Source organism: Tripterygium wilfordii, chromosome 9 (genome assembly GCF_013401445.1).
Source record: "Tripterygium wilfordii isolate XIE 37 chromosome 9, ASM1340144v1, whole genome shotgun sequence".
NCBI classification, from domain to species: domain Eukaryota; kingdom Viridiplantae; phylum Streptophyta; class Magnoliopsida; order Celastrales; family Celastraceae; genus Tripterygium; species Tripterygium wilfordii.
In genome coordinates, this window is record NC_052240.1 from 5,068,176 (window position 1) to 5,089,744 (window position 21,569).

The 21,569-nt window shown below is 36.0% G+C and overlaps 3 protein-coding genes and 2 pseudogenes across 3 annotated transcripts; 3 read left to right on the forward strand and 2 right to left on the reverse strand.

Moving 5' to 3' along the window:
• Nucleotides 1–268: 268 nt before the first annotated feature.
• LOC120005933 (PKS-NRPS hybrid synthetase CHGG_01239-like) lies at nt 269–3,058 on the forward strand. The gene is made up of 3 exons (XM_038855815.1): nt 269–409; nt 473–544; nt 647–3,058. Exons 1-3 carry the CDS (start codon nt 269–271, stop codon nt 3,056–3,058), a joined length of 2,625 nt encoding a protein of 874 aa, XP_038711743.1.
• A 441-nt stretch (nt 3,059–3,499) lies between these two features.
• LOC120005487 lies at nt 3,500–7,432 on the forward strand (annotated as a pseudogene).
• Nucleotides 7,433–7,673: 241 nt separating this feature from the next.
• LOC120005486 lies at nt 7,674–10,520 on the reverse strand. Its single transcript, XM_038855122.1, has 2 exons — nt 10,405–10,520; nt 7,674–9,853 (listed from the first exon to the last, which is right to left on the reverse strand). Exon 2 carries the CDS (start codon nt 9,570–9,572, stop codon nt 8,073–8,075), a length of 1,500 nt encoding a protein of 499 aa, XP_038711050.1. The 5' UTR covers nt 9,573–9,853; nt 10,405–10,520; the 3' UTR covers nt 7,674–8,072.
• A 1,562-nt stretch (nt 10,521–12,082) lies between these two features.
• LOC120005934 lies at nt 12,083–14,857 on the forward strand (annotated as a pseudogene).
• A 553-nt stretch (nt 14,858–15,410) lies between these two features.
• On the reverse strand, nt 15,411–19,528 carry LOC120005331 (geranylgeranyl transferase type-1 subunit beta-like). The gene is made up of 11 exons (XM_038854915.1): nt 19,247–19,528; nt 18,868–18,943; nt 18,648–18,706; nt 18,371–18,510; nt 17,579–17,634; nt 17,415–17,491; nt 17,269–17,314; nt 16,747–16,871; nt 16,430–16,497; nt 16,266–16,353; nt 15,411–15,738 (listed from the first exon to the last, which is right to left on the reverse strand). Exons 1-11 carry the CDS (start codon nt 19,442–19,444, stop codon nt 15,589–15,591), a joined length of 1,083 nt encoding a protein of 360 aa, XP_038710843.1. The 5' UTR covers nt 19,445–19,528; the 3' UTR covers nt 15,411–15,588.
• Nucleotides 19,529–21,569: the final 2,041 nt, after the last annotated feature.

A 21,569-nucleotide genomic window follows, 5' to 3' on the forward strand; every position in this document is an offset into this window, starting at 1 on the left:
ATTAGGCTGCACTTAGTAACTCGTGAGTCTAAATAGTCCTAGTCATTATATATAACTATCAAGATGAACCTTATTTGCACCCCCACTTTTGCTAAGTACACCCCAAAACTCGCAAAAAACACTCATCTCTTCACACCCCCTATTGACCCTACCATTTCCCTCCCATTTCTATCGTTCTCCTTCATTTCACTCATCTCTGTGTTCTGCAACCGACTCTCTCTCTCACTCAAATCACGCGATTCTCTCTGTTCGATCGCCATTCTTTCCAATGGGAAAAGTCGAAGACGATGATATGGATTACGAGGCCGCGATGGAAGATGATGAAGCCTCGTTCGACGAAGAACCTAACTTTGGTGAAGATGAAGAACTGATAAGTTTAACCCTAACCCAACCGCGACCAAAAGCTAGGGTTTTTTTCGAACAGATATATCTCCTTTGACTGGGTTGATCACCATTGCATGTGCTTTCACAGGGCGACGTTGTTGAGTCGCATTCTCCTTTGATGGTTGAAGCAGACACAACCCAATTTTTTCGAACAGAAATGGTATGAACTATAACCCAGTTTCTTGTTGATAAATGTAGGAATTTTCTGGTAGTTTAGAGGTTATTTAAAGTATTGTTGATGGTTGGTTTATGGATTGTGTAGGAATTTCACAATAAAGAGGATGTTCTTTCGTATGTTAGGAGATGTGGCCGTAGGCATGGAGTAGTTGTGGTTGTCAAACGATCGGACTTGAACAATCAGAAGAGAACTCCTAGGATTTTATTTGGGTGTGAGAGGGGTGGTGGATACAGGGCAAAAGGTGTTCCAAAGAAGAGAAAATCAGCAACAAAGAAATGCCAATGCCCCTTTTCTCTGAAAGCTCAAGTAACAGATGCATCAACTGGGACATGGGGGTTGGTTGTTATTAATGGGAAGCACAACCATGCTTTGGTCAAAGCTTTTGAAGGGCATTCATATGTAGGTAGACTAACTGCAGAAGAGAAGGACACTGTTGAGAGGCTAAGTAGGTCAGGGGTGAAGGCAAGAGAAATATTGAATCACCTAAAGCTGAAGGATCCTACAAATGCAACAACAATCAAGACAGTCTACAATGCCAGAACTGCTCTAAGGCTTGCTGAGACTGCTGGTAAGTCACATATGCAACAGTTGTTCACGTTATTAACTGAGAATGGGTATGTTACAAGACATCGTTATGAACCAGAAACTGAGGTATTACAAGACTTGTTTTGGTGTAACTCTACTTCAATTCAACTGGCCAGAGCATTTCCTTCTGTTTTTATGTTAGACTGCACATACAAGACCAACAAATATAGGCTACCTTTGCTGCAAATTGTTGGAGTTACTTCTACAAAGAAGACATTCTCTGTTTGTTTTTGCTATATGAGTGCAGAGAAAGAAGAAAATTATGTGTGGGCTTTGAATTGCTTCAAAGACTTGTTTGAGACAGTATTGGCAGGTGTTTTCATATGTGATAGAGAGATTGCATTGATGAATGCATTGAAGACTGTTTTTCCAAATGCAAAGAATATGCTATGTCGAGTACATGTATCTAAGAATGTTCTTAGCAACTGTGTTGGTTTATTCAAAATTAAAGCTGAGTTTGATGACTTTATGAGCTGCTGGAGCACTGTCATGCATTCCAAAACATTGGCAGATTTTGATAAGGCAGTGAATGACATGCAAAACAAGTTTAAAGCTCATCCTAAAGCCCTGGCTTATGTCAATGATTCATGGTTGAGTAAATACAGGTCATACTTTGTGGCTGCCTGGGTTGATCAGTTTTTTCATCTTGGGAACACAACAACAAATAGAGTTGAGAGCAGCCATTCTAAGCTTAAGAAGTACCTGTCTAACTCGGTTGGTGGATTTGTCCAGTCTTTTAGCAAGATTAACTTGTTACTTCAAGGTCAAGTTGTTGATATAAAGGCCTCATTTGAAGACAGTCTAACTAGAGTGCCAATTCGATTCAGGATACCTTTCTACAAGGAATTGGTGAATGTGGTATCTACTGCTGCCTTGGAGAAGATTGAAACTGAATGTTCTTCTATTGGGAGTGAAGGAGTTAGTGTTGATAACTGTCTCCATGCAAATTCTCAATGTTTTGGTCTGCCATGTGGTCATATGCTTACAATTTACAGAAACGAAGGTAAGGCCATCCCACTTAGTGACATACATCCATATTGGAGACAGTTGTGCATCCAACCATTCAGTCAAGACCCTAAAGATGAAGTGAAGATTGATACTGAGATGGAGATGGTGTGGAGGACATTTGCGCTTGCTACTGTGCCTCAAAAGCTAGAAATAAAAAGACAGCTCCAGTCACTAGGCAAGGCAAGCAGCACTTCTATATTAGAGCCAAAACCTAAGGTGAATGTGAGGGGGAGGAAGAAGGGGCAGAAGGGGTTGAAAGCATCTCAAGCTGATGAAAAATCAACCAAGCGTGATCCTTCAGCATTTGAGCATGCTGTTGTCGCATCGTTCTACATTTTCAAAATTTTTGATGTCCCTGGAGATGGCCACTGTGGGTTCAGAGTTGTCGCATCGTTCTATGATTGGGGTGACGATGGTTGGAAAATAGCTCGGAGAGATCTTGCAAATGAGCTTCGGATGAATGAATGTCAATATGACAAGGTATTAGCTCCTTTCTCAAGCACATTTGAGCTGTTATCCAGTGTTGAGTGTTTTTCCACTATGGCAGATAGAAAGAATTGGATGATCATGCCTTATATGGGAAATGTGGTAGCTACCTGTTATAAAGTTGTTGTTGCACTAATTTCACAAGAACAGTGCCTCACATTTTTCCCCCTCAGGGACCCACTGCCACTGGATTATAAGCAAGGGATCATGGTATTCGGGTATATAAATGACTCCCACTTCATCAGACTTGAGTTAGCAGAAAATAGTCCCATACCTCCTGTTTCAAAGATGTGGACAGATCATCATCAATCCAATGCCAGAGGTTGGCCAAAAATGTTTTCTTCTAGGATCGAAAAATTCAAGACACTTTCTGGGTGTAAACCAAGTAACATAGCGACTGTGGAGTTGATAGATTGATTGAGGGCAATGTCTCAACTGATTTTGTTTAGGACTGATATGACTTCTATGTTCATTTTGTTTAGGACTGATGTTTAGGACTGATATGAAGATTATGTTCATTTTGTTTAGGACTGATATGAAGACTATGTTCATTTTGTTTAGGATTTATATAACTTCCTCCTTCATTATGTATAGGACTGGTCTGAATAACATTGATTTTGTGTAGGTTTTGATCTGAATTATTGAAATGATTTTGTTTACGTGATTATGATTTCATTTTGTATATGTTTTTGTATATATACTCTGTTTTTGTAATTGTTGTGCATGGGGTGTAGGTTGTAAATTTTGAAAAACTGAGAAAATGGGGTGAACTCATAATTGTTTTAATTTGAGCTGGGGTTTATTTAGAATGGGGTGTACTTAACAAAAATAGGGGTGCAAATAAGGTTCATCAACTATCAATCATATATTTCCACAGCGCCATCGTGAGCCCCGTGAAAGGCCGACTGCGGGGGAGCAACCACTTCTCTTTTTGTACGTTTCTTGGTTCACGGGGACTCAAGCTTCCAATGCAACAAGAAACCTAATCCCCTGCACACACAAACACAGAGGAGTGGTTGATGGACATCATAAGGCTTGTTCGAGGTCTGTCTATAGAAAGCATGGAGATTGGGCTCACTTGGTCATTGAGAGCGGCGTGGATCTCCGGAATTTATGAATTGTTAGTTGCTTCATTCCCTTCATCTCGTCTTAAACCTCTTCACGAACTCGTATTAGAATTCACTAAGAGGGGCAAGATCATGCAATCTTCATACCATGTAAGCCAAAAATCAAGTGATTTACAGTCAATAAAGAGCCTGAAATTGAGAAATCAGAAGTTAATTTTATATTATTTTTGATTGTTGTGTAGAAGCTAAGTGTTCCTCAGAGATTCTTCCTGCATTTTTACTTACTGGGTGTGGTGTGGACGACATTGTTATTGGTCACAACTTGGTATTATGCAAGTCAAGTGGCGCCTTTGGGCTCTGATTCACTGAGCTTGTCCACGGCTGCGGGTCACTTGACTGGGTTATCGAATATCTCTTCTCTCTATAAGTCTCGGGTAGACAGTGCAGACGAAAGGTACAAGGTTTGGGTAACTGTGTTTTTGCTTCTACTGATGGAAATACAGGTTTTGAGGCGCCTCTATGAGACACTTTGTCTTTAAATACAGCAGTTCAGCAAGCATGCACATTTTTGGCTATCTCACGGGGATCTTGTGAGTTTCCACATTCATATTATAGCCTCTCTTTTTTGTGTTACAAGGTTTTCAGTTTTGTTGTTGAGGGGTTAATCTTAATCTATTGTGATAGATTGTGGTGATTAGGCTCTTGAATTAAATTGATTCTACCACAGAAAATCAAATAGAAAACATTGTATAAAAGGCAGGTAACTACAGACCAAAGTGTGTAAGACATTTCTCCTCTTGTGTGAACATTTGATATTTTGGTGAATAAGGTGAATATACTTCAATTGTTTTAATCAGTGTTTTTGCTGGTAGGATGTCAAAGTGAAGGCAAAAGTAAGTCACTTCACTTGCTAATGTTTTAAACCCTGGGGTTTCCAGAGGAATGAAGATAATTCTGTCTTTTTTAACATGCTCATGAATTAAGATGAATGCCCATGTTTTTATCTTTCTTGTTAGTTGAATATAACTAACAAGCTAATTGTTTTAATGAGTATGTCATGTTTATATCATGCTCATGCATTCAGTTGAGTGTTAATTGATTGTGTTTGTTACATCATTTCAATGCTTTGTTGGTGCCTGGGTATTACGTGATTGATTTTCACAACGGTGCTGTGAAAGACATGATGCTGTCAAATGTTAAAGATGCCTAAGGCTAGGCATTGTCAATATTTCCTTATTTGAAGTTCCATATGCATGAGTTATAAGATGCCTATGGGACAATTCACAAGCATCTTATGCATTTTCTTCTATTTAAGATGTTACAAAAAATTTCATGATTATCCAACCTTCTGGAAATTTGGGATAAACTGTTGGTACTTGACCATGCAATTCTCATTTTTTAAATCGCTGATTTATTTATTGTTCTAGCAATGCGTAAAGCAGATTTCTTGATAAAACATCACAATGAAGGCCTACTAAATGGCTTTAACAATCAATACTCTAAGTGATGCTAAACAAAGGGCTAACCAAAAAAAAAAGAAGACTTCCTTCGAACCGTGTGACGCTCATTAGTTTCTTGTCCGGCAGTTTTAGGGACTTAAGTTAATTGGGCATCTGAGCCTCATCTACCATTTGAGGGATATAACATTATTTTACTATAGACACTAATGGTTGTATATTTTTCTCATTTGCATAGCTATATGAATTTTTTTGTTGGTTTTTTTGTATTTTAAATTTTCTTCTTTTTGGTTCCTTATTTGTAGTTACAATACAGCTGCTCCCCTGTCACTCTGCACCTGTTCTGTACTGGAGGCTCTTAACTTCACACTTGATAAGTTTGCAGTGTCGAAATTTGCAAGCCAGGGAGTGTCATTTATGGAGTTTGATTGGTGGGGATATTTGAGACCTCTTGCAAACCTTGGATGGCGCCAGTGGGTTGGTGCTGGTTTGTTTGCTTGGGGCTGGGTCCATCAATGGCGATGTCACGCAATTTTGGTAGGTCTCTGACACTTTGATGGTGTTTTTATCATTTGTGTGAACTAAGCAATTCACCCTGTTCTTCCCAATATCCTTTCTCTGTACTGCTTGTATATGCACATGGACATGTTTCAGGGGAAAATTAGCGTGTAGTACAGGAGTTGTTATGGTTTATTCATATTCGTGTCTGTAAGCATTTTGTTATTAACATTCATGCATGCTTGGGCAACTGAATATGGAAGTTGGAACTTGTCCAACATGTCCATTTTGTGTCTTCTGCTAACATTTAAGAGGACATCTTGGTGTTAATCTGCCACAGGTTGCTAGTTAGTTCTAATGATAGGAATTTTGCTGCATCCTGTGCCTCGGAACATCTCAGCACACAAAAATGGATGACTTCAAGTGGATGATTTTCACTGAAAGCTGCTTCTATAACTGATCAAATTTTATTTTTCATCTAGCTGAAGTTTATATATTATAGTGCATGCAGGAGAACAGAATCTGGAACGATTCTGCATATGCCTTAGTTAACCAGTTGCTTGTTATTGAGTGTATGTCATCATAAAAAATAATGTATATGGCTTACTAAGTGTCCCTTTCCCCTTTGCAATACAAGTGCCTCATCTGAACTTTACAAAGAACTCATAAGTTTCAATCTTTACTAGTCGGGAGTCCGTATAAATTTTAGGTTTTAACAAATACTATATATAAAATTAATTTTTCAATGTAGATATAATAGTTATTAAAGTTAGTATGACTACCGTACAAATCACATAAATTTATATTTTTCATTTGATAATAAATATTTTTCTTATCGGCTACCATTACATGGCACGATTTATTAGCTCTAAACCTTTCAGCTTTCGAGTATTGTATATAGATTTGTCAACATTATGGAATAAGTTTGATGGTATAATATTAAACCTGCATAACTTTTTGTTACTAATTCAAATTTTATGACTTGTTACAGGGCTCACTGCGAAAACGTAGAGAACAAAGCGATGAATATTTAATTCCGCGTGGCGATTGGTTTGAGATAGTCTCAAGTCCTCACTACTAGGCTGAAATTGTAATTCCCTCTCCCTCTTTCACATATGCTGTCATGCCCAATATCTTTGCATTACTAGAAATACATTTAACACCATTGGTGATCGACTTAATACTCTCTACTTATGCGCAGGTATTATATTCAGGCCTACCGGTTGCGAGTGGTGGGCAGAGACTTCACTATATGGCTACTTCTTCTTGGCTTTGTGGTAAATTTATCTGAACCATCTTCGCCAAACAAATGTTCTTTATGTCTATATACTCCTGGCGTCCCTTTATTCATGTTTTGAACGGATTGATGCAGGTGGCTAATCTTGTATTTGCAGCCTCAGAAACACATAGATGGTACCTTCATAAGATTTGAGGACTACCCGCCTAACCGGGGAGTCATTTTTCCATTTGTTTATTAATTACGAAAAATATGCTTGAGACCCACAATTTATGTCCCCCATTTTACCGGAGTGTATCAGGAAGAAGAGAGTTCAGTAGCTGATGGTTTGCAATGACTTTCCTTGCACTTCCAAACAAATAGCCACACACTAATGAACAAAGTAGGGTAAATAAATCACAACTTGTGCGGTGAAAGAAAAAGATGCATGGTTGGTGGCATAGAGTCGAATTTTGTCTACGTGATACCAATAATGGTCTCATCCACAAGAATATCTTTGAAAATAAAAGGTACTTGCCGGCCGGTTATCCAAGATTTAGATTCCTAACAAAAAAAAAATCCCAGCAGACCCTTTTCAAACTTAAGAAACAAGAGGTAATTTAGGGTGTCTTCGCAAGTAAATCAAATTTCAGGGAGTCTAAGCATTGCCCATTCTAAAACATCAAAAGCACATTGAGAACACAACTAACCTGTCAATGGGGATCCATCTATTACATATCAGCATAACACAGCTGATGACATCTACTTTGAAGTTGATAGAATATAACAATGAATGAGAAAAGCAAAAGTAAACCTTCATATGATTCTTAAAGCCAATACACAAATTTGTTCAACAAATTTACAGTGAAATGTCATTACTTTAATTTCAGCGACTCAATCCTAAGCACAGGACTACCACTTGCTGCTGAGCCTAATTATGAGGAAAATGTCAGAGGCGATCAAGGGGAAAAAAACAGAGATCAATAGAAAAGAGCAAGATGCCAGCAGAGAAAAAATAATGGAAGAAATTACTACCCACAGGTTGAAATATAAATAAGAAGTATAAAGTATGAAAAAAAAAATGTAACTAATGCAGAAAAAATGCAATATAATTTCAATAATTTTCTTTGCTGAATCATGTTAGAAAACAATGAAACACCAACCAAACTCACATCTTCAAACCAATGCATCCTTCAGGTAAGCAATGTTCTTTCACTCCATGGAGAATTGCGGAAGCATACACGGACCTCATGTTCTTCTGGTCCAACACGAAGTTTGGGCACAATAATCTCAAGCATTGTTCCTGTCTCATCCCCATATGCTTCGAGTTTTGCATCTTCTGGAATGCGGTTTGGAAGGGGAATCTCCCTCACAAATTCCCCTGGAGGGCAGTGCTCCGGTGCTGGATCTGTTAGCTTAAATGTCCTATCATGTCTCTTAATAAAAGGCACACAGGCTGTACTAACGCAAGATATCTTTACAATTCCATTTGTGTCAGTGTTCCTCCAAGTAACTTTCACCCTATGTATATCCACAAAGGGTAAGCTAACAATAATTAAGAACCCTTCATCATCTTCATATATAGTTTTTGCTGCAGTAACAGGCCCACAAACACTCTTCATTATGCCACTAAACTCATTTACCCAAGCTGGTTCGACTGGGTGGATTTTCATGTCCAGACCTCTGTCAGAATGCAGATTAGGCAAACATTCATCATCATTACCATGTGCACAGGAATTCTTCTTTCGTTTGTTGGAGACGAGGGAATGATCCATTCCATCACCACTGCTATGGTCTGATGATGGAGTTGATAAATTCAAACCAGTACCATTCAGCAATTTTCTTGCGTGCTGATGAATGCCACTCCTTAATGGGAGGGTTGGCCGCTCAACATCAAATTCAGCGTTTGAAAGATTCCTCCACGATCCAAAATCACTAGCTTCTTGCGGGATACTGAAGTTTATATCCCTCCCTGTGAGTTCCATCCACCTTTTCTTTTCCTCCTCATCAATATTCATGAGGTTGGGTGACCGAACAACTTCAATCCCGTGAACACACTGAGGGTTCGAAAGACCCCTGTAGTGCTTCCTCTGCATCCTATGAGAACGGACAAAACCCTTGTCCACACTGAATGGAAATGGGCGCTCACCTTGGCGTGAATGCCCATTCATGTAACTCCTAAGCTGCATCTTACCCAGTGCATTGTCAGGCCGTTCCTTGAAAACCCACATGTACAGGTTCTCCATATCATGCTGAACCAAGAAAGCATCAAGCTGCAAGTCCGATTTCTCATACCCAGACACAACATTGCTGTCCCTAGTTATTTTATTCTTGGACTTGTCATTTAAAACAGGCTTGAAGTAGAAACTAAAGAAGAACCAAGCACCCCACATGCTATCAATCCGCTTGGCACACTTTCGGGCAACTTTTGGGATGTTAACAACTGCCTCAGCCTCATATATCTGAGTCCCAAGGCCAGTAACCAAGATATCACAGGGGTCATTCCAAGTCAGGGGAGGTGGGCTAGGCTCAGATGAGAATGGGAGATTAATATCAGGGGGCTGAGAAAAGACGGCTGATCGGTTCATCTCTCTCTCCAATTCATCATGTGATAAAGAACCTGAATCCATTGACAAAAACGTGGATGGAGGATAATTTTCTATGGTCAAAGTTGTGAGGACGGCCTCCCCCATGTTTTCTCCTCCCTTCCGATGTTCCTACTTTCTAGGTTCTGGGTGTAAGTAACTTCCAATCCCAACAATCACATCACAAGCACCTTCACGAGTAAAGCATAAACCGGGCAAACCGGACAATTTTGCCGATGACATATCAATCAACAAAACCAAAGAGACAACTCATAGATATCTTCATGATTCAAACCTACAAAAGGACCCTTGTAGAAATTCACCAAGTATCATCACGCATCAAGCAGCATAGCCAAGTAAAATACTACCACCACCAAAATGTCATCGACCTGAAATAACAAGGTAACAAATAAAAAAGATCATCCAGACGAAAAGGTTATTCTTCTACATCATTGAAAATGTCACATATGTGCATATAAACACAACAATTACTGGAAAAGCAAAAGAAAGCTTGCGAGGAGAAGAAACAAAATGAAAAACAGCAAGAAATCATGCTTCCCCATCTGTTTCACTGAGTTTTGACTTTCAAGAATTTAAAAAGCTCACCTTCACAAGACCATAATTGGCATTAAGCTCAGTTGACCAAAAAAGTATTCGATTTCTTACTCTTTATTTTTCCTTTCAATTGTTCTCCAATCCCTAATCATGCATATTCAACATTTCAAGTTCAGTTTTTATCGTTCTCTCACACTTTCTCACCGACCAAACATATAAACAATAACAGAGAACGATTCAAGAAGCCCTAGAATCTATCAAAAGTCCTCCAATTCGTAGCAGGAAAAGTATCCAAATCAATTACCTAGAAAAAAACCCTAGCCCAGAAAAATTAAACAAAAAATATGGACGAAAAATAAAAATCAACAACAGATTCGAAAATTACCTAAAAGAAGAGGCTTCGATTCCAACGAAATCATAACTTGCACGAAGGATCCCCATTTTCAGAGGAGAGAGAGAAGGAGAGACAAAAAAAGGTAACGGAATCTTGTTAGGGAGACGGACAGTGAAGCCGAGTAAATTACTGTTTCGGTCAATATTTACGATTAGCTCCCTGACAATAAAATTTTTTCAATTTAATTACTTGAATGTTTTAATTTTAGACAAATATATCACTTCAGCCCAATTGGAGTCTTTTTTAGAATAACTATTTTAATATTTGTTTTATTACAACTCTATTTTAATATTTAGCTAGACATATAACAGATTTGAAAATTAATTAGAGAAATAGCATTTGAAGCTACTAGATGTAACGTCATTTGGTACTTGTTTTTAAGAATGACGCTATTGCCACCAATGTCATTCACTTTTTTTTTTTGGCTTAATGACGCTGCTCCGGATAGCGTCATTCAAGTTTTGATGAACGATGTTGTGTGAAGCAACGTCATTCAATCGAATAAAATTGATGAAACTATAATTAACATAACAATGAGTGGCTTATTTGTGAACAAACATCAACCCAAAACGTTGTGCTTTATGTTCATATAATTGTGAGAATTCAAAAAATATCACGAACAAAAACTTTACACATCAGCAAAATTTCACATCATCAACTCCAACGGCAAAAACATAATAGGTGAGTGAATCTCGACAACAATTTGACCACAATTGAGCGGAGTGATCTATTTAATTGAAACATTTAGTGATGAAATTGAAAAAAAAAATTATTATCAGTGATCTAATAGCAAACACTCATTTTTAAGTGGCTAAAATAATATTTTACCAGGTTATTAAAATCGGACCGGTCGATTCGATCGTGAATCGACGCTCAGTTCAATCAGGTTTATGTCTTTTAAAATGCTAATTTAAGAACCGATAGTTTTTTGAGCGAATTGATCGATTCTCGGTTAAATCAGATGTATCTATCAATTTGGACTTGCCAGTTCTTTGAGTAAATTAGAATTTTTTTGCTATAATGGGGATTTGAATTTACAACCTCATATTAATCAACTAAGCTACGGTATTTTTTTTGTTTCAAAGAGGACAATACTTGAATATAAAGTAGATATATACTAAGGATATATATATATATATATATATATATATATATATATATATATATATTAAGTGTATAAACCATATATATATATATACACACACGTGTTTCAAATATTGAATTTATTAAAATTTGTTGTAATAATCAAATAATTCTTTTATCAAATGTGCATAAAGAAAAATGAATAGACATATTATTATTTTTTTGTACTATGCATATTTCTATGAAGACATTTCTTCGATTTCCTTGTGGAATGTGAATGATAGCTACACTTAATATCATATACAATTTTCCTCCAGAGACCAATAGCAAAATTTGCATTAGTATATTTGTTCAAGCATTTCTATATTATCATGAGTATTATGAAATATAAAATTTTTTGTAATTATTATTTATATTTAATAAATATATATTTATAATTGATTATATTATTTTGGTTTCAACCCGATCTAATCCCGATTGATCATAAACTAGTAAATTTTCCGGTTCAATAACCGATCGGTTTTTACAACCTTGTATTTTACTCAAGTGAAGTAGGCAAGAGATAACTGCCGTCACCCAAATAGAGATGACGTTAGTTCACGGGGACAGTGGATATTTGTGTAGTTTGTGGTCAAATGAGGCGTCTTTTTTGGTCTTCATAGACTGCCTACAAATATAAATCAGTAGTGATAGTTGGCCCAATTTTTGGTGACCCAATGTAGCCCAAGTCTATATGGCATGTTGACTCATCATATGACATGGCAAATTTGAAATTTGATTTTTTTGACAAAAATATCCCCATTTATTTAAGACTACACGTTAACATACATCATTGTTTTTTTTTTCTCCCTTAAACAAGATTTCAAAATATTTTAACTCTCAAAATAAATTTTATATTTAGAAAAAAATTACATATTTGGAATCGGTGCATAAAGTTCTTTCCAACAAGATCCATTGTTGATAGATTTTACCGGGTCATTCTTAATTCCATTATTTTTTTCCAATGGAATTACAGAAACAACAGATTCAATATTGAAAAACAATGAATTCTGAATAGTGTTTTTAAAAAATAATGGAATCTGGACAAAGGAATGAATTCTGAATTGTGCTTTAAAAAATGATGGATCATGGAGTGTACTTTCAAAAAAAAAATTATGGAATAAAATAATGGAATTGAAGTTTCAATTCTGAACAATTGTGTTTTATGCATTCATGAAGAAATTCTAGGGTTTAGGATAACAATATAGAATATAGAATTGACCTTTTTGAGATTCAATTCCATTAAAATGAGATATTAAAAGATATTTGTAGTTGGTTAAAATAATGGAGTTGAGATTAAAACACTGAACCATAATGATTTATTCATCCATGAAGTGATTTAATTATTTTTTAAAACAATAAATTATATACAAACTGAGACCAAATTCGTTATTCCATTGATTTTATCAATGGAAAACCCCAATTTCATTAATTTAAATCAATGGCATTGCCCTATTCCATTGATTTAATAAATGGAATAACTGCAAAAGAGGCTAACTAGAAACTACAAAAGATCAAACAATACGTACACAAGAATCGAATTGAATCCTACTCAAGCTCCACAATAAAATCCTCACGTAGCAATTACATTCATCAAAATCCAAGATAAGGAAATAAACAATTAAAAGCATGTGTACCAAGTAATGAACTTCAATATTAAACTGCTGGACCACAGATAGGAAAGTTATGGTTCTTTCCTCTTTACTAGAGCAGAAAGTGCTATGCCCACCTGATCTCTATGCCCGGACACCACTTCCATAGACCAGACCTCAACCCACGATCATCAACTCCTTCATCCTAACCCACGATCGTCTTATTCCAACCCATGACTCCTCCTTCTCGTCGAGCGTCCGTTGAAAGGGAACGGACCACCTAGATCTCGTCGTCGTTGTGGACCAACATAGACTAAGCGTTGTTCTTCTGACGGAGAGAGAAAAAGAGAGAGAAAGAGAGAAGGATATGAGAGAGAGAGTGAATGTGTGGGGACGGAAGGGTTTAATAAGAGAGAGAGAAATTTTTGAATTTAAAATTTTTTACACCTTGACAATGACATAGACATGCCACTTAGACGCCATGTAGATTTGGGCTGGGTTGGGTTGCCACGTATGTTGGGCTCTATATCATTTTCGAATATAAATACTACCTTCATATGATTTTGCTTTTGCACCAAACCGTAATAAAGCAACCAAAGAAAGTTAAAAAAGGGCATTTCAATCTCTATTTTAAATGTAAAAAATAATTATTTTATGTACTTTTTTTTTTTATTGTTGTTTGTTTATTCCTCAAAGATTAAAAAATATATTTTACTTATCTAAATCCCACTTATAAGACAAATAATTGCTCTATAATTATCATAAGATACAAATTAAGCAATGATATAAATGACTGTCGTTGGAGATTCCATTCACTTTAATAGTTTATATTATTATTTATTAGTGTAGGACTTGGTTTGAGTTGTTTAGTTTTTGGGTGTCTCTGTTTTTGGCTCTTGTTGCTGAACTCTACTACCTTTTATGGTGGAGTCCGGCAAAGTAGCTTCTGTTTATGTTCTGTTGGAGAAAACCATCTTCATTGTGCCACACAGCTTTGAAGCCTCAAGAACAGGGTTCTTCTATGAGAGTCGCAGACACTTTTGTCCAGGAAGAAGAAGCACAGATTCACAATTTAAAATCAAAAAAGGATTTTTTGTTCAAGTCTTATCTTACTCCTCTTGCTTCTCCATCATTTTGCACATCTCCTCTTACTCCTTTGGACTTCTCATGTAAGGGATTCAATCCTCTCTTTGAATCATCCATTGATGCAGAATTCAACAGAATAAGGTCATCACCCCACTCCCAAGTTCAAGTTCTTGTTCTTGCAGGATGCAGAGGAGAAACTGTAAAAGAAAAAAATGATTGAAGAAGCTGAGAAGAAAGTGAATAATCACGATGGGTTTTCTCAAAATGATGAGCAAATTCTCTCTGGTTCAAAGTTTTTCAAGGAAGAGGAAGATAGTTCTTTCATCACAATCCTTGTTGATAGAAGCAAAGAGAGACAGCTTAAACACCACCATCACCAACTACCACAACAGTACTCAAATGGCACTTCACAGATGCTTCCTCTCAATTCATCACCACCAACAACATCCATTTCAACTTTTCACTATAGCTATATGACCAACAAAACTGAAGTGGGTTTTGCTTAATTTTGCTTTAATTACTAGTTTTTCCTTTACTTTTTGAGAGGATTGTATTGTTTGGGAGGTTTTGCTAATCAAAAAAGAGTTTGGGGAGGGAGACAACATCCTCTGCAAAATGCTGTTGAAAGGTGGACATGGTGCTTAGTGGGGGACTAGTGGGGTTTTGTTTTATTCAATCTCCATGTCTCTTAAGCTGTCCAGTATAGTTCTATGTTCTGTCAAGCATCATCATTATGTTCAACATTGAGAACAAACATAATGCAAAATGAAAATATGAATATCAGCAGTGCAGCAAGCAACAAATCTTTTGAAGAAGAGAAGACCAAGGGGGAAGAAACTGGAGAAGGAATGAAGATCTTACTGTCACTGCCCATGAAACAATATATGCTTTTAAGATTTAGCAGATCCAAAAGCAAAAGGTGCGGTATTTGCTAGCGACAACATAATGGAGGCAGTTTATCAATATAGATTGATCCGAAATCTTATTCAAATCCAATATAACATGTACGGGTACAAAAGAAATGTATTGAATCGATTCTTTCAATGAATGGATCCGATCGCAACTTTGAATATGTAATTCAAAGGGATCAAATAGGAAATGATACTTTGAATCATAGAACTATAAAGGAATATACGATCAACCAACATTTATAATTTGAAAAAGAGACAGAAGAAATGGTCCGACTTGCACATTATGTGAAGAAAAGAAACATCAGCAATGTATAGCTCATAAAGAAAGATGCTTATATTGTGGTCACAAAATGCAGCTTATGATCTGATATATACCCTTCGATACATGAAATAATCAACATGATACAGTTTTGAATTGGACCAGAAACAATCCTCTGAATGCCAATAAGATAAAGAATAATCAATTAGATTCCCAAAACAGAAAGATCTGTTATTCCCAGTTCAACACAGAGTGGTTTGAGGCCAGGTTCTTCCATGATGCTGAATGCAGTATATCCATAGTAGGAATGGTATAGATCAGGCAGCTCTCCAGGGAATTTACTGAATCCACCATACTGGTGAAGTAACAAATATGAGCAACTAAATAACCATCAAGTCAATGCAAGGATAATCACATCTAATCATATTACACGCATGCTCAAATATTCTACAAGTATATGACTCTTAACTGGTTCACAGTTTCTAATTTCTCTTGCATTTAATTCGTTTTGATCGAACATAAATATAAGGAATCAGACATTTTATTCTTTCCTCCCACTAATCATCTTACTTGTTTATTGATACTTTTGCTGATCGAATATCATTTCATAATCCGATCAGCAGGTTACGATTTCCAGGTTTAATTATCAAAACAGTTTTTGAAGTTGGAGAGCTTCAAATGGCACGATTTCAGCATCCAGTTTCCATTATTATGAAGTAGAATTCATTACTTCCATCATTTTTAAGCCACGACTGTGATAAAATGGAATATTATGTAGTTGATCAATGAATGATAGGTGATGCATTTGATCAATAAACGAGGAATAGTGGAATACCACAATTGAAAGAACCTAAAAAAGTCAGAAAGGAGAAGCAGCGGCACCTTAGACTGACAAGTCAGTAAAAATCCATGCAGAGCTCTGCTATCAATGAATCTGTGGCCTCCTAACATCTTAAGAACTGCCCAGACCCTACAAAAGCAAATTGTGCTTGTCAGAACATGGTAAATCTAGCTTCTCTCATACAACATCGTGCACTTTTACTTACCAAAATGCATAACAAGTATCACTAGGCTTATTGGGTCTACCTTGAAATCCACCATCGCTTGCTTGTCTCTGCAGCAAAAAAGAAAAGAAAAGAAACACTGGCTATATAAGTACCAAGGCAAAAAGAAAAAATAACTAGACTACCAATATCTGCGACATTATATGCCTCTAAATTAAGAAGCCTAAATCCCACAGTATCTTTGGTTTTAATGACCTTTACACTCAAAAAGCTGTAGCTTTAAAGAGTAGTAATGCTCAAAGGACCTGTTTCCCTCCCAAAAGAGAGAGAGAGAGAGAGGTTCACAGAGATAAACTGACCTGCAAGCACCAGTCCAGCAGCATCGGAACATCTATGATGGACGATTGTGTAACTTTAGACAGAAGGTTGTCTTCAAGATATCCCATTAATCGCAGAGATGCAACAGCACAGTAAGTTGCACCACCTGAGCCACTAAGATGAAAAATGTAGGTAAATCCGTAAATATCGCAGAATGCAGATAAGAAATCGATGAAACTATGACAAGTAACATAATTTCTGGACGGGAGCAGTGGTATGTATATATATCCTTATGTAATGATACGCAAAATGGTAACACCAAAAATTAACATCAGCATACATGGTACTCAAATGCATGGAAACTGGAAGGAAAATACAAAAATATATAGAAAAAGCAAGCAAACATCACTTGAGTCATAATCCACTTCCCATGTATAGTTATCTTAAGTGTCACTACTAAAGCATAATAGTATTGATAAGGTTGCAACATCAACTTTCACCGTCTAAATGCACGAATCTAAAGAATCAAGACCAACAATCATATAAAATCTGCTTCAACTCACCATGAGATTCTGAACCAGGAATCAAGCCAAATCCTCCATCATATGACTGAAAAAGAAGAGTAAATGTAAATTGAAATTGTACAGAGTATCGCAAGAACATTAGATCAGATGCCAAAGTATATTTGAGAAAACTACCCTTTACAGACCTGGCAATTCAAGATATAGATCTTCGTTTTCTCCCTGTCCATACCAGTCCAATCCTCCAGCATAGAACAGATTGCAGCTGATATGTCAATTAGCTAAAGTGAAATTAAATGGTATATAAGCTTAAACAGCTTCCCGATACATCTATAGCTACTTTGTTCCTTACCAGCACAGTATACAAATCGAAGATCCTTCTCTGCACCAATATGAATGGGCATGAAACTGAACACAACAAGAAAATGTAAGAAATTTCAGCTTCATGCAAGTGAAATAATGCTGAATAAGCATTTTGTATAAGGTTTATACAAAATTCCTCCACCCGACCACGCCCCGAACTCTTTCTTGCAGGGAGCTGTATGACAACATGAGGGTTGCAACTGCAGACTTAAGCTTCACCAGCTATACATACAATATGTTCACGTGCATACTGAAGGTCACAGCCAATTCTATCGGTTGGTATTTCACTATTTTGTAATGTCTTTTGGCATCGCCAAGCAATCTAACATCTGATATTTACATTAACTGAGATTTGGGGGTTATAGGATCCATCGCCATTGGGAGGGTAACAGCAAACAAAAACTTTCATAGCCTATACAAACAATATGCTTGAGAAAATATGACATAAGAAAGGGGCCGCCACCCTAAATTGCAATGTCTCTTGGAATTGAGCAGAGACTGAGCAGAGACCGAGATTGGAATTTTTAATGGCTTAAGGAAGGAGAAAGGCTACACTCTGTTGTGTATCACAGTCAGTTGATAACATTGCCCAAAAGGCAAGTAAAATCAACACTTCAAGTCTTCAAATTCAATTAAAATCGCATATCCTATGTCTCAACACCAAATAAATTCAAAAGGGTGGAAGTTAGGGGGGAGCAGTAGTTATGCATATTTTTTGACAATGCAGTGAGCAGAAAGATTGAGAAAGAATTAGTAATTGTAAAGTAACAGTAAGCCAAACCTTCCATCAGGGTGCTGAAGATTCTTCATTGATGTTAATATAATTTCCGACTCAATACCAGAGAAATCATAACCAACAATCTTAAGTATGGCTAGGGCACAGTATGTGCTTGCCAGGTGACCACAATTGTGCACCAAAACCTAGAATCAGATAAGGCATCACAAAGGTTAATAACAGGAAAAGGAACTGCCATTTATATCACAGATACCATCACTGGCTCAAGATGAGCAAAACTGAAACAGAAAACAGCACAGACATGAATAAGAAACTGTTGTACCCCATTGTCATCTGGAGGAAATTGAGATGTTATGGAACCATGGAACCCATAAAATTGACCTGTAGGAAAGCCAACAACTCATTAGACAACCATTTTCTCCTCCACTGGTAAGCCCATAAGGGCAGGGAGCAGAATATCAAAAAGAAAATGGGTCAATGTGCCTCCTTTGCAGTAAAGAATGAACAATAATATCAGTCATATTTATTATGCAAGCCCATACCATTGTTTATTTCATCTTTATTCCTTGGGTGAGCTTGGAACGATAGAACCCAATTAGCAACAACAATCTTGTCAATCTGAAAGACAGGCAGGCAAAAGATCCTTCCTTTATATGATCCAAAGAAAAAATAAGCGCCCACACACCAAAACATAACCAGATCAAAAGCTCTCTAATTTACTATTGTTCTTTCAGTAGTTCAGTTACTAAGCTGGCCAATTGCCTAATTTGGTTAATTTTACATGTTTAGGGGGAAAACAACATAATACATGTAGTCTGTTTTCTCATTTTTTTGAGATTTTCTGGGAAACCAACCAAGTTCACTCATTTGATCTGTCGAAAGCATTATTGGAATAAATATAGACAAAAGTATAGAGATTACTCGATCAAGGGCATCGAGTAAATGGAGGCCAGAGATGACGAAGTAGGCGAGCGTGAGGCGGTTGATCTCTTGCGTCTGATAAGGTCGGGGTAGTAGCTGGTACATCATCTCCAGGAAAGTAACGTGTCGATCTCTATCGAACGAGATCATCGGAGCAAAACGTGGAGATTCTTCTTCCTCTCCCTCCGTTGCTGCCATTGCCAAAACGACACTACGAGCTTGGGCTCTGTCGAGTTTCAGTGAGTCGAGTCGTTTCTTCCGAATCTTGATATTTCAATTGTTTATTTTCTTTTATTTTCAAAACCGTAAATCTAATACCAAAATGACAAAGACCCAAGTATTTCTGTATTTGACTATTTGGTAGTTCCGAACAAAATCCGACCGGTTATCAAATTGAAAAATTCTTTAATTCATGATTTAATCAAGATTCAAACTGGGTTTGAACTGAATTTAAAATAATATATTATTATACGTATTTGTTTAATATAAATAATAATCAAAAATATTTCATATTTTAGTATGCTCACAATATTATTGAAATATACTAATAATATGGCTTTATTGAAAATTTCACAATCAATCATACATTCTTAAGTTTTCACCTAACAAAAATAATTGAACAAATAAACAATCAGTTATGAGAAATACAAAGAAGCATAGAAGGGAAAATACGATACATACATGTAAAAATATTTAAATTATTACATATATATTTATTATGATATACATATTAAATAAATGTGCATATATATATATATATATATACGCACACGTACATAAATAAATGTGTATAGATGTTATAAGAGAATTTTTATTTTTAGATCTCATTTTTTTTTTTTAGGAGGTGAGATTAGAATTCATAATGTGAAGTCAGGGACATGTAAAGTCATTGTCACTCAACCAATGACTCATGTAATGGTATTATAATACAAGATATTCAAATAATGTGTTTGTTCAAACAAAAAAGACTAAATCATATTCAAATAGTGTGTTTGTTCAAACAAAAAAGACTAAGGCCCAGTTTGGATGACAATTTTTGACAGCATTTATACTACTTGTTAGTATAAATGCTACATGTCATCCAAACAACAATTTCATGGCTCATATTCCAATAGGTTTTTTGGGAGCATTTCTACTAGTTATAAAATGCTAGGCCTTTGTTCAATTTCACAAATTTTAACCAGCTTTTTCCTATTTTATCCCCAATCAATTACTAATATGCCAAATATATCCTAACTTGCCCTAAAGTTTCGAGACTCGAGTTTCTCACCTCTATCACCGTCTTGCTCGTACTGAAAGGGGAAGCTGCGCCGGAACATCTACTCCATTAAATAAATAAATTCAATTTATTTAAATTAATAATTTATTTATTTATTTATAATTTATTATTATCTTGAATTTAATTAAATTCATTATATTAATTTTATGAATTAATTTGTATGTTTGGATACAACATATACAACTAATACACAAAATACCCCTGCACGTAATTTGTCGCAATATGCTACATAACCCAAATGTTAACAGCAAAAGTTCAATCAAACACCTATCTAGCATTCAAGCAGCATATCTGCTACTAAAATTGTCCAGCATTTCTGCTACCACCATTTCTATTAGTATATCTGCTATTTTCAAAAAGTTTTACCAAACTAGACCTAAGTGATTTAGTTGGTTTGGCTAGGTGGCGTTGCCACATAGCATAATGACATGGAATACAATGTTGACATGACACATTTGAAATTCAAATATTCCTACTTCCTTATTTTTGAAAATTTCAAAATCAAATAATCTCTTTTATCTGTCAATTTTCTCACACTTTCATCTTCTCTCTCATATTCTTTAGTTTTACGCACATTGTCTTTTTTATATAGACTTATGATTACATTGTTTTTTTGTCGTACAGACCTACAATTACATTGTTTTTTGTCACATAAACATATTATTACATTGTTTTTTTGTCATACAGACTTGTGATTACATTTGCTTTTAAAAACAATTTAATTTTCAGAATAGGAAAATATAAGCTAGAGAAAAAAATAGTCCACAAACCAGTCAATAATAAAAAGGTAATTATATTGCCTTAAAAGAGAGTGGGTATTATTATAGAGACAAATGTTGATGTGGAATCCTATGTGACATAGGATTGGGATGGCTTGGGATAAAATTTGTTAGGACATTTAGAAGGATTGATCTAATATAAATACCGTTGACAAATGTTGCACAAATAGCTCTAACTAAAATTTTCTTTTCCATATAAGTTCATGTTTTCCACATAAATTCCTCTTTTAAAAATTAAAATTATATAATATCATATTTATCTATA

What these genes read in the sequence shown, in the direction of transcription:
- LOC120005486 (XM_038855122.1), bottom strand. Translation starts at nt 9,572, where the DNA reads ATGGGGGAGGCCGTCCTCACAACTTTGACCATAGAAAATTATCCTCCA.
- LOC120005933 (XM_038855815.1), top strand. Translation starts at nt 269, where the DNA reads ATGGGAAAAGTCGAAGACGATGATATGGATTACGAGGCCGCGATGGAA. An exon ending in AACCGCGACCAAAAGCTAGG is followed by an intron (nt 410 to 472) that starts GTTTTTTTCGAA and finishes GTGCTTTCACAG; the next exon opens with GGCGACGTTGTTGAGTCGCA. An exon ending in AATTTTTTCGAACAGAAATG is followed by an intron (nt 545 to 646) that starts GTATGAACTATA and finishes TGGATTGTGTAG; the next exon opens with GAATTTCACAATAAAGAGGA.
- LOC120005331 (XM_038854915.1), bottom strand. Translation starts at nt 19,444, where the DNA reads ATGGCAGCAACGGAGGGAGAGGAAGAAGAATCTCCACGTTTTGCTCCG. An exon ending in TCTATATCTTGAATTGCCAG is followed by an intron (nt 17,315 to 17,414) that starts GTCTGTAAAGGG and finishes CTTCTTTTTCAG; the next exon opens with TCATATGATGGAGGATTTGG. An exon ending in TCCTGGTTCAGAATCTCATG is followed by an intron (nt 16,872 to 17,268) that starts GTGAGTTGAAGC and finishes TTAGTGGCTCAG; the next exon opens with GTGGTGCAACTTACTGTGCT.